The sequence below is a fragment of the Xenopus tropicalis genome, chromosome 5, assembly GCF_000004195.4.
Source record: "Xenopus tropicalis strain Nigerian chromosome 5, UCB_Xtro_10.0, whole genome shotgun sequence".
NCBI lineage: Eukaryota > Metazoa > Chordata > Amphibia > Anura > Pipidae > Xenopus > Xenopus tropicalis.
In genome coordinates this window covers 65,550,730-65,563,653 of record NC_030681.2, presented here as the reverse complement: position 1 = coordinate 65,563,653, position 12,924 = coordinate 65,550,730, and the positions used below count along the sequence as shown (strand labels likewise).

General features: G+C 37.4%; 1 protein-coding gene across 1 annotated transcript; it reads right to left on the bottom strand.

Annotated features, from left to right (window-relative positions):
- Window positions 1-7,525: 7,525 nt before the first annotated feature.
- Window positions 7,526-12,924, bottom strand: fabp7 (fatty acid binding protein 7, brain). Its single transcript, NM_001015907.2, has 4 exons — window positions 12,810-12,924; window positions 12,324-12,496; window positions 10,830-10,931; window positions 7,526-7,802 (listed from the first exon to the last, which is right to left on the bottom strand). Exons 1-4 carry the CDS (start codon window positions 12,880-12,882, stop codon window positions 7,752-7,754), a joined length of 399 nt encoding a protein of 132 aa, NP_001015907.1. The 5' UTR covers window positions 12,883-12,924; the 3' UTR covers window positions 7,526-7,751.

Below are 12,924 nucleotides of genomic sequence, written 5' to 3'. Positions count from 1 at the left end.
TAGGTCAAATAAACTATAGCAACCAGATCTTTACTTCCAAACATAAGACCAAAAAATATTTCCTTCTGACAACTACTATGGGTTACTAGATGCAACCATTGAACATCTTCTTAACATTTTAATGGCGATAACATTTTTCTAGGATATGATAGGAAAGACTGTGGTTTCTTGTAGTTTTTCATTTAAGAACTAATCCCTTAAATCCTTTTTAAAGCATAATTAGGTTTGATGTTGTGGAAGCATAATGTAAGGGGTTTATTTTGAATGGGCTTTAATGGGATAACATGGAAAGATTACAGAAGAGATAATAGCCAAAGTATAAAATAAGGGAAGATTGGGTCATACTTAGTGTGATCTTCCTTTCCTAGACAAAACCCATGTCACTAATCACAAGGACAGCCCCCACCACCTGCTCCCATCAGAAGGATCCTCCCCAAATATTAAAAAACAACAACCCTACCCTCCTACAGGCATCTTTGTAACAAGCTTCTAAAACTACCAGAATAGGAATGGGTCATACTGACATGGAGTTCGTCTAGGAAAGAAAGTATGACGTAATCTCTCCTTTTCCCTAGACTGACATGGAGTACCATGTCAGTACTCACCGGAACGTTGCTACTTTTTCTATAATGGGAGTGTAAAAGGGTCTAAAGAAACTTGCAGTAAGGAATCCCATAACCTCACAGATAGCCCACAATTATGCAACTTTTTAAGTAAACATACAGTAAGACTCCAGGTGGAAACTCCAAAAATAAGATCAAGTTGCCTGTAAAAAAGCACTTAGAAGGAGTGAGAAACCCACTTCCTAAGTATGTTTAAAATATGGCAAAAAGCACAGGGCATATACTGTATGTATTATGAGGTACACAAAAAAAACCCTACTGAACGTGGACACAGATGTATGTATGTACTGTATGTATGTATATCTTTATTTATAAATACAAACAGGGGGTTATTAAGATAATAGATAAATACAAAGTATTACAATAAACAGAAATAAATAAAAGATACAGTTGCAATAAGATAAGAGTCAAAGACACAAGAGGATGGAGGTCCCTGCCCTATAGAGCTTACAATCTATATGGGAGGGTAACTTACAGACACAAGTAGGCAAATATAAGCACTGCAGGTCACAGTGGGTGACACTAAAATTTAAGTGCTAGTGCATAGATACCTAGTGTGGTCAGATCTGTTCAGAATGCTAATCATCAAACAACAGAGACACGTGTACCTGAAATCTTCCCAAGGTGAGAAGCACTTACATAGTGTAACATACTGTGTGTGGTGAACCCACCTAAAAATGTAAACACCAGTACCAACTTCCCATCAAGAGCAACTACCTAAGGAAACAGAAACCTTTCTGGATGGCAGGACACAGCAACCTCAAGAGAAAAGGTGTACCAGGTTACCCACAAAGCATTCTAGGTCCCACAAAATAAACAAGTGAAACTAAAATGGCAGTCACATGAGCCATAGAGACAAGCTGTAGCACCTAGGCTCCTAGACCCATCATAAGTGATGTGTAGGTCATACTATAACATGAACTAATACACATTTATAACCCTGGAATCCATACCAGTTATACCAGTGGTTTCAAAATGTAGGTATAGGGTTAATTTAATATGGCCTATCTAATGAGTCCAAACATGGATGGCTTTGGATACTGGATTTGTCGAGTTTGCAAGTTACACAGAGCTTTGCAATAATTTATAATAAACAGGCATAAAATTACAGACCTCTATCTTGAGCACCAGTTAAATCTGAAAGTAAAGAACATTATTCTGATTTGCTTTTGCATTGTAGGGAATGCAATACAGGTCAGACATACAGTACATGCTTTGCCAGACTGAGGAGAGCAATGTTGATCTGTGCAAGTCATATACAGCTCATTTTCATCTTCTCTTTAGACTGGCATTCATTTGCTTTCTCCATGCTGAAGTGATGGTTTCTGGACCACATTGATTTTCTTGGTGGACGTTTTCACTAAATTTTTGCATCTTATTCATTTATGGACTTATCTATAAATCTGTTATTTCTATCTAAAATTCAAGTAAGCATTCCAGTAAATAGATGGTGCAGTGTCCAAAAAAAATTAAAAAAACTATAGTATACACTATTTATTTGCTTTGAAATGGGGTGTTTAATATTTTCACCTTTCCAATAAGGCTATAGCATCGATAGAGTTGAAACTTGTGGTCCTATTTTTTAAGCAGTCATTGTTAAAAGTTGTCAAAGTGCAAAATGTATTGCCCACAATTCTATCAACACATTCAATTCTATCAATTACATTCAATCAACAAAATTGAGACCTACATAGATTACATTCTGAGTATGGAAATTTCCACTATTTAGAATAAACTCTCTGTACAGCACATTCAAGAGTGTTTTGAAAGGGTTTGATTTTTTTCATTGTGGCTGCATGCCATTGGATGTCTGATAAATGCATGAGAAGAGCTGCCTACTTGATATTCCGTATAGTACAATGACCCTCTTCTAAGATTGATGGGGGAAGTCATACATGCCAGGAGGTCAGGCAGCAAAATTTGCAACATGTTCATTCTTGGGCTGTGGGAATTTAATACGGCATTCAAATTTCTCAGACACACATAGCATCCTCTAACTAGGCAACAGATAAAACAGTCTGCCATGCTGCACCATCCCTTGGCTGAATTCTACCACACACAAAATGGCAAGCAAATTACCTCATAACTTGTTGCTACAAAGACCAAATGACCTTCTTGGAAAACAAAGCTATACGGGGTTACTGTAGGTTCTTTAATTATACAGAGCTTCTGTTGAACATCAAGAGAAGCAAGATTAACTACAACAGAAGCATTGCAGGCTTGGATAAGCAAATATATTTTCTTTTAGGGCTGTAAATAACTCATCTATCCTTATGGCTGTACTGGTATGATTTTTCAGTTCTAAAACAAACTTTAAGAATTGATCAAAATAGCCGTGCTAAATGTTTAGATTTACTAAGTAATATAATTATAATTTGTTATATATTTGTTTTTTAATATGGATGTGGATTTTTATTATGCATACACAGTAAGTGAGAGGTCAGATTTTGAGTCCTTGAATTCTTTACCTCATGGACAATAAGCAGTAGAAGGAAACTTGGGGCAACTTGGGAAAACCGAAATGACGCATATGCCATCCCACCGGTGATTTACATTCTTGCCAGTGGGGTAGCATTTCGGGAAGATAATTCTCCCTCAAAAGCAAAGATTTATCACAGGCGACTAATCTCCCCGTGTGCCACTGCCCTAAAAATGATCTTTAAAAAAGGGCAGATAAAAAATACTTTTAGATAATATTGAATTGAGAAATGCCGGTGGGCTAGTCTGACCACTGCCTACATGTGACAACAATCAGTCATATTTTTCAGATGTCTGGGTTGTTGGGTAGGGCAGCAAGATAAAAGCCTTTACTCACAAAAAAAAAACTTTCAAGCCAAGCTAAATTTTACAAAAACATACACCCAACCCAGTTTCCAACAACCATGTGGAAAAATATAAAATTCTCTGATAAGACCAAGGTTAAACTAATTGGTCATAATTTCAAAAGGTATGTTTGGTGAAAAATTAAAACAGCACATCATCAAAATAACATGGTAAACATGGTAAAGGTAGGATCATACTTTTTTCTATTAGCTGGAACTGGATGGAATTATAAATAGTTTGAAAAATCGGTCTATTTTGTCAATAATATTAGAGAATTACTTTTTAGCACATTGAGGCAAAGGACAAAATCGGTGCCTAAGTTTTGTCAAGGGTGCTGAGCATTACTCTGCCTTCTGATTACCGCAAGATTACAAGTGACTCATCTGACAAATCAGATTGTACCAATCCACTTCAATTTGGTATCTGTCAGATTGTACCATTTCATAGATGAGTCTAAGATGAGTCTGATTAAGGGTTTCTCCAGAAACACAGCAGGCTGTTTGCTTCCCAGCAGCTATCTATGTTTTTTTTTTTAGAGAAACGAGTGTGGCCTTTTTCCTTTTTTAATGGCATTCCATAGATTAACAGAACTACACTGCAGTGCAATGTGGCAATGGACAAAACATGCTCCTAGGGTTGTTCAAGTGCTGAGATTCAGTCCAAAATCACCCTCCTGCCATCTGACCACTGAATTTCACTTTTTCATAGTATTTGAGAAGCGCATAGATGGAAGGAATAAACATAGAGGTTTTTAAGGATGCTGGGATTGGTTGACAACAGAGTCTGTAACTGTAGGTAATAAAAGGACTTTATTCATGCAAAAGAACTGTCTGTACATCTGATCTCGGCAGGGGCGGGCCACCTTGCCCCTGCACCTTCCCCTCCATGGGGAGCAGCAGAGGGAGTCATTGCCCCCACTGCATTGTGACATTCGGCGGGGGCAAGAGAAGGGAGCGCGGACTAGGGATAGGCAGGAGAGGTTCCTGCCTGGCACCCCCCAATCGTTGCGCCCTAGGCAGGTGCCTCTTCTGCCTACCCCTAGTTCCGGCCCTGGATCTCGGTCACACAATAAATAATATTAGGGCCGAATACATGCTAGTCTGCCAAAGCCCTATTAATATAACAGTACAGGTATAGGACCTGTTATCCAGAATGCTCGGAACCTGGAGCCTTCCGGATAAGGGATCTTTCCATAATTTGGATCTCCATACCTTAAGCCTACTAAAAAATAATTTAAATATGATTTAAACCTAACAGGATTGTTTTGCATCCAGTAAGGATTAATTATATCTTAGTTGGGATTAAGTACAAGGTTATGTTTTATTATTACAGAGAAAAAGGAAATCATTTTTAAAAATTAGAATTATTTGCTTATAATGGAGTCTATGGGAGATGGCCTTTCCGTAATTCGTAACTTTCTGGATAACGGGTTTCTGATAAGGGATCCTATACCTGTATAACATTTATGATAAAATTAATCTATATCTGCATGTATCCATTAGCAATAATAGCAGCAGATTGGTTATAGGTGGATTAGCTATGTGATATAGGTATGGGACCTGTTATCCAGACTACTCAGGACCTGTGATGACTATGTGATTCAAGTTTGGGGAGTGTAGCCTCAAAGCTGTAAGATTGGCAGCAGTTTCAATTTCCCCATAAAAGTCAATGGGTGAAATTTGATTGGCTGTTGTTGGTCCCTCCCACTTTGCTTTAAAAAAAAAAAAAACCTTGAATGCATAGTCACCCAGTGACTGAAAGTCAAAATTTGGGAACTCTGGCTTCAAACCAATAAAAATCAATAGGTGAAATCTGACTGGCTGTTGGCGGCTCAACCCACTTTTCAAAACTAAAACAGCAGTCCCCTAGTGACCAACTGTGAAAAGTTTGGGGACCCTGGTGTTAATACTGTGAGAATGGCAGCAGGTTGAATTTCCCCATTGAAAGTCAATAGGTAAAATTTGATTGGCTGTTGGTGGCTCCGCCCATTTTTTCTAACCTTGAACCGCAGTTACCTGGTGCCTAACCCTGCAAAGTTTGGGGACCCTGGTGTTATTACTGTGAGAATGGCAGCAGGTTGGATTTCCTCCAAGTCAATAGGTAAAATCTGATTGGTTGTTCACAGCTCCACCCACTTTTGGGCATCCAACAATCATCATATTTTCATTCAGGCTGACCCCATGACTACGTGATTCAAGTTTGGGGAGTGTAGCCGCAAAGCTGTAAGATTGGCAGCAGTTTTAATTTCCCCATAAAAGTCAATGGGTGAAATTTGATTGGCTGTTGTTGGCCCCTCCCACTTTGCGGTCATCCAGCAAAAGTCGCTGTTTCATTCGGGGTGACCCCATGATTATGTTATTCAAGTTTGGGGGGGGGTGTAGCTTCAAAGCTGTAAGAGTGGCAGGAGTTTGAAAATCTTCCCTGTCAAAGTCAATGGGAAAATTGGGGGGTTCGGAGCGGCGCCACAAAAAGATGGGGGGGGCGCAATCGCTTAGAAAAGCACAAGCAACCTGCTCCGCTATAGGGCGAAGAAGTGTGGAGAGTTTGGGTGTACCCCTAAAACTGTAGGAGGAGTAGCGTTTAGAAAATGGGGGGCGCTAAGAATAAGAAGAAGCGGAAGAAGAAGCCAAAGTCGAAGAATAGTATGTTGGGGTTTTCAACCCAATATAATAAAAAGAGGAAATGCATAATTATCAGTATAAAGAAAGGACATGATATGGCTTGAGAAACTGATGTTGCTTAGAACAAAGTTTGCCTAGGAACTATTTTGCTTAACTATAATGACTAACTGATAATTATCCAATAAAATACATGTTTACTATAGGATGAGAGATTTTGCTATAGAATGAGAGATGATAAAAGTAAGAGAGATCTCTCCAAGCTACTGAATGCATCTGTATTCTGTGCTTGACCAATAAAGCTTCTTTCTCTGATGAAACAATTGCTGCGGCTCTACTGGAATTTTTTGGAGAAACAACCACGAGGTACAGGACCCAACGGCATTGTATGCGGCACTCACAGGAAACTGCACTATGCTTACAGGTCATTGTGTAAATTCCTGTGAGTGTGCATAGGATGCTGTTTATTATTACTTTTAAACCATATATATATATTAGTGGTGAAGTGGTGAGCACAACTTATAATAAAACAGCACCTTGTAGTTGATCCAAACTAAACTGCATTAATCCATACTGGTGGTAAAACAAAACAATCTTATTGAGTTTTTATTGCCCAGGTCCTAATCATTCCAGATAATAGATCCCATACCTGTACTCTACTTTATATAAATTATATACATTATTAGTTAAACCCTGATGGAGTTTGTAATAAAATTCACAAGCGCTGTGTAAAATTGAGTTTTTGTGAATGTTTAGTATTGTTTGCAATTTACTACTGTTCACTAAACATTTATTACATTGCGAATGTTTAACACCTGCTTGAAGATAGTGAGTGCGACTTTTTCATTAAGAAGTTTCATCACATCTGCTGCACTTGTGCGCTAAATAAAAAATAAAAAAAAGTTCAATAGTAAACCTTCTGTTGCAAGGGATGCAAAGGGTTCACCAATAGGTTTTTTGTCACGCAAATAACATTTATTGCAGAGCGCCATTTTGGTCCTATTGCAACCATTTTTTCTGTTAGCGATACATACTGTATTACATTCTCCCATTACACTTTTAGACCTGAAGACTTGAAGGGAAGGGAGAAAGAAACAAAACATATTCTTGTTAGGTCTACATTTGGGTTGCTTAATGGGCTCAACTCTATAGATCAATAAAACACATTTTCTAATTGCCCAGTTAAGGGCTGATGTTAATTACCATTGTAGTCCCTAAAACATATTTTATGTTTCTGTTTGTTAAAATGTGTTTAAGTGGTGTCCAAGCATATTCCACCTACACCTGGGATTTATTGGGTTTAACTGATCTTTGAAATATGCATTTATCACCACTCAGGGTAAACAGCAAAATGAGAGAAATTAATGCTAAAATTTCATGTGTGCCTATAGTCAAGTAATCTGTATTTTATAAGGTCTCCTTAAGGTAACTATGCACAATAAATGTACTCAACAGCTTAAGTAAAAATACAAGAATTTCAAAACTTTAATAAAAAAGTTGTTACATAGTATCCAGCAATAAAAATTCGGTGGTACAAGTTGGCAGTGTACACAGAACTGGACATATGATTTCTATTGCAGAAGGTATAAAGTTCATGATGTAACTGTCAGTAAAGATGAACTTCCTCCCAGTCTTCAAGAGAAGTGACACTTGGGCAAGCAGTGGTCACACATCAGATAATGCCATATTATGCCTTCTCATACTGACGAACAGAAACAATATCACCAAAAGTAAGGGTCTGTGGAGAAAGCATTCTAAATGTTAAAATCAGATAAGAAAAAAATAGATTTGTGCTTCTGCATTCAAATTTTTTTTATACTTGTTTATGTTCCTTGGCATTTCTGCTGTGTATTCTATCATGTCTGTTGACATCCTGGTTTTTCTGGATGAATTGTTCATTATAGTAATACACATATATACATACCAAATCTACAATAAATGATTAAGCTGAATCTGAACCCTAACTGTATGTACAAAGTTAAATACAATCTAAATACAAAATGTAAAAAATATGCAAGATGTTTGTATTAAGGCACATGTTTTGCAGGCTGGAAGGTCCCTCTTACATGCGCAGGACTGACAGGATACATTGTTGCCCTCTTAACAGAGTTTCTGTCTTAACACCATATATCAATAAATCTGACCCACTGCATATTATTGCTCAGTCTGGCCACATATATGAATGCTTGGTGAATTTGCCACAGTGCAGTAACCTATCTACAGAAACCACAGCAGAGATTTGCTTTACAACATTCTAGCTATAGCAGTATATAGCTAATTATTTGAGTTAACTTCACTGGGGCCAGTTTGTCCAGTGTTGATATATGTGTCCTATGGAGTAAACTACAGCCAGTAGCATATATTTCACTGCTGTTTGAGAGCAAATATATGTTTATTTTGCCCAGCCATTGCACAAACTATGTGCATTCACAATGAACATTGATAATTCAAGGGGATGGTTATAAAGCTATGTAAAAAGTGGTGAAGACATTCATACAACCTTTCACAGCTCACAAAATAATGTAATTTTTTGAAAATTTGTAGAGAATTCTGAATTTTCTCAATAATTGATCACAAAGTGTTAAACAGTATTCATTGCACGTTTACAGTGCAGCTCCTTCCTAGAATGGGGTCTGCATTGAATATAAAGCTCCCTGCATTCATGGCACTGGTGGACAAAGATGTGCATCCCCTGGAATAACCCCTAGCTTGCGCTTCATTAGGACACACCAAGTTGGAAATGTCAGAGAGCAGTAATAAATATAGGTTGACTTCAAATCAGGGGCAAGGTGAACCTGCATTATTGTGCTAAAATATCCCTGGAATCATGGTGCGGCACACAGGAGATTTGTTGCCCACAGTTAAATCTGAGCTACCACGGACAACAAATCTCCCCTGAATGCTTTTCTACTGCAATAAAGGGAATCACCATTAAACTTGGGGTGACTTTGGAAAATGAAGCACTGCATAAAGCAAAAGCCATCACCTTACAGTTCTATTTTTCTACTTACTAGACTTCTAAAGGAGGCCATACATGTTGCTGTCCGCTTGTTTGGCGAGATATATGCCCAACGAAAGTGGCTGATAACAGGCCCTAGGGCCAAACGTTCAAATTAAAACAGCGGACATAGGTGCCATCGGAGCAAGGCCCACATCAACGGACCGATGCAGTCCCCGATCCGAAGGGAAATCAAACCTGACTGATTAAGATCTGCACAATTTTAGCCCAGATGTCGGTCGGGTACGCCCATTGGGGTGCCTACACATGGGCAGATAAGCTGCCAAATTGGTCTGAAGGACCCGAATCAATAGTTGAAATCTGCCTGTGTATGGTAACTGATGCCCTGCCTCACTGCATCTGTTACTCACAGGGCTTGCAAGTATTATGGGAAATGAAATGAAAAAAAGCAGAAATAGAGACTGCACTCAAACAAAAGTCAGCTGGGGCATTGCCATGCGTCTAGGAAAACTGCCTAAGGTGAGTGCAGCTGTGACTTTTTTTCATTGCTACAATTGGACTTTGTGGGAAATGAAGCCTTGGCTGCAGAAAAGCTAACTGCTGTAACATTGTTTCAGTTCTGTAAATGTTGTCAAAGCCAGCAAATCAGTTAAAAGAAAAGGACAGACACTGATTTTATTAGCAACTGCATTTACAAATAATTAACTTAAAAATCATTTACAAGTATTGTAATTATTATGTAGTAGAAACTTCTTTATAACTCAATGTGCTTTCATAATGCCGAATTTTATATTTGGATTTACAACCCCAAAAATAATCCTACTTTAAAACACTGAACTTGCTGGGAAGAAGAACTGTTTTTGTTTTGTTTTGTTTTTTTAGCAAACCATCTTTTTAAAAATTTAAAAATAAATTCCATGACCTAATAAAAGCTCACACTGCTTTATAAGGCACACTTATAAAGCAGTGTGAGCTTTTATTAGGTCATGGAATTTATGGAAATGGAAGTACCGTAACTCAGTTAGATCCCTTAATACCAGCGATGCCAGGGTCTAAGCAGAGCATGACACAGATGTAGCATGATTTCAGAGTTCATCTTAATACTTTTTTTTTTAGAGGCCAAAGAAAATCTACGAAAATGTAACAATACCTCTGAAAACCAGAAACATATTCAAAGATTAAACAAGTGGCTTATCATTTGAAATCCTAAGGCACTGTAAGCCAGAAACATAATATGAAAATAGAACCAAATTATTTTTTCAAGAAAACTAGATCTTTACAATGCATTCTTAACCAACTTATAATTTATATAATATTAAGTGAACTTTTTGTGATAGTCTGTTTGCTACCTCAGAGAACACCTGGCAACTTTAACTGTAGTAGTAGGAGTAAGAGCTTGAGCTATTTATTGGCTGAATATAACCTAGCATGAATGTGTGCCCTTTGTTTGTTTGTAAACACAGTAAATTGTATGTACCAGAGGGCAGCACTTAGTACTTATAATGACAGTTTTTCTATTTAGGGTTATCCAATAGCACAAACTACTAGAAAAGTATATTTTTGTTATAATGATTTATTAAGATGGAGCAGTGTTTTACAAGTGGGCTGTTTAATGTAATATATTTTTATAGAGACCTGCAATGATCAGTTATAGTTTCCCATTTATGATTCCCATTCATTAATAGATCATCAGTTATTTTAGTGTAGATGACCTATAGGTACAAATGTGTGTAAAATTATTGCACTGCTGTTAGTAGTTTCATTAGTACCACATGTAAGTTACCTGTTTGAGTTACAGAGACTTACCATAATCATTTTGCCATCTTTGATTTCCCTTACAAACTTGGTCTCTTTTCCATCCCATTTCTGTACATGCACCAATTTATCCCCTTCTAGGGTTACAGTGGACTGTGAAGGACAAAGTCATTAGGACAGGGGGTTAACCAGTTAACAATAAACCCGATTATTGATCTCAAAATAGTACTGTGTGAATTGACTGCACAATTTATAGCAACTGCATGGTTTCTTAAGATAATTTTAGCCAGTAAAAATAAAAATAAATCACGCTATATTAAAGAAGATGGGAAAAATAAGATACTGAAAACTCTAAGAAAATTTCATTCTAAGCAAATTACACACACTAATTAAAAATGTTCAATGCTTTTAAGTGTTATTTTAAATGTAATTTCAATTGAAACAATGCAGCAGAAGTCAACCCTACATGCTTCTATACAGATTACAGCCAATACCAAATGTTAAGATCCATATGCTTACAAGAAAAACTCTATATATAAACTATATAATTATATACTGGCTAATTCCTGGCCTAAAAAGTCACAATCCAAATAGTTGCTCCTTATGCCACTGACTGGGCCTTTCAGTGCAAAACATAATTTAGCATAACTAAATCTTAAGATGGAAAGCTTGGAAACAGCTGTGTATGCTTGAGGCTAACAGTCAACAAGATGCTCTTTATACATTTATATGGAATTTTTAAAGCCATGTCTATCAAGAAGTGGACTTGCACCATTTGATAAATGCTCCCCAAAATCCCACAGAAATTAATAGAGAGTGGTGAAATTTCACTCAAGTTTTACTTTTTGAATAATATGCCCATGAGCAGAATATTCTCAAAAAATAATCAGGTACATTTGGTAGCAGATATCCTGGAAGCAGGACTTGATGTGTTGTTTGGAACCTATACTTAAGAACTAATTAGGGCAGTCAATGAGGTGTAGACGTAGTAAAGCTGGTGCCCTGTAATTGCTGGGGCCCTACAAACGAACATTTTATATGGTCTGTGATGTCACAGTGAGCCTAAGGGGTATATTTATCATGCTGTATAAAACATGGAGTAAAACAGTGATGTTGCTTATAGCAGCCTGTCAGATGCTTTGCTTTGGTTTTCTATCTGTTGAAATCTAATTGCTGATTGGTTGCACAGCAAGATTAATATACCCCTAAATATCACAGTTGTACTGGGCCAAAGTGAAACAATTGTCGTGTTCTGTATATATCTATAACCAAAAAAGTCACACTTTTTTGCCTTCACCATTTCTTTCAATGTGTGGTTGGATTTCTTTTCTGCAACATGAGTGTTCTTCTTGCATTCCCCTGTGGTAAATCTGTTTTTATGTCATCTTACTTTAAAAAGAAACCACTTGTGTTGCATTAATATCTGACTTGGTTATACTCCAATCTGATGTATTAATAAACTAATTTGCAATCTGATATTTGCATTGCTTTATAGAGTGTTTATATAATCTTTACCAAGAATTTACCAAGATTTTTATCACTCACCTTACAATTCCTGTCATCTGCTGTGGCTTCATCAAATTCTTCCCCTAGCTTAAAGCTGACCTCTGTGTTCTTAAATGTGCTCTGGGTTCTGATCACCACTTTGTCCCCTTCTTGGTTAATAATCACTGTGGGTTTTGTCACATTTCCAACCTGTCTGGTGGCGAAACCCACTCCTAGAGAAGGAAGAAAACACCAGAGAAAGAAGATCTGTCCCTTTCCATGCAGATAAATTACGATACTATCGCATTCACAGTCTCAAGAAACAGATGCTATTTAAGTGTAAGCTGCATTAACAGTGCTGATTGTTTGACAGTGCTTTGTTTGAAAAAGCTCTCATCCTTTTCAATGCTGCAGAAGGCATGCTAAAGGCAGGCTACTGATATTCCACTCTATTACAACAATACAACCAAAATGAAGTATGTCTAACAGTAAATGAGGGACCTTCTGTAATTCCCAAGAATGCAGCTTAAGTGATACAACACATACCTAGAGCTTTCATGTACTCATCAAAGTTTTGGCTGTCTATCAGTTTCCAGGTGGCACAGAAGACATCTACCATTTTGACAGCGGATGTAAAGCACAAGGCAGTGGAACAGATCTG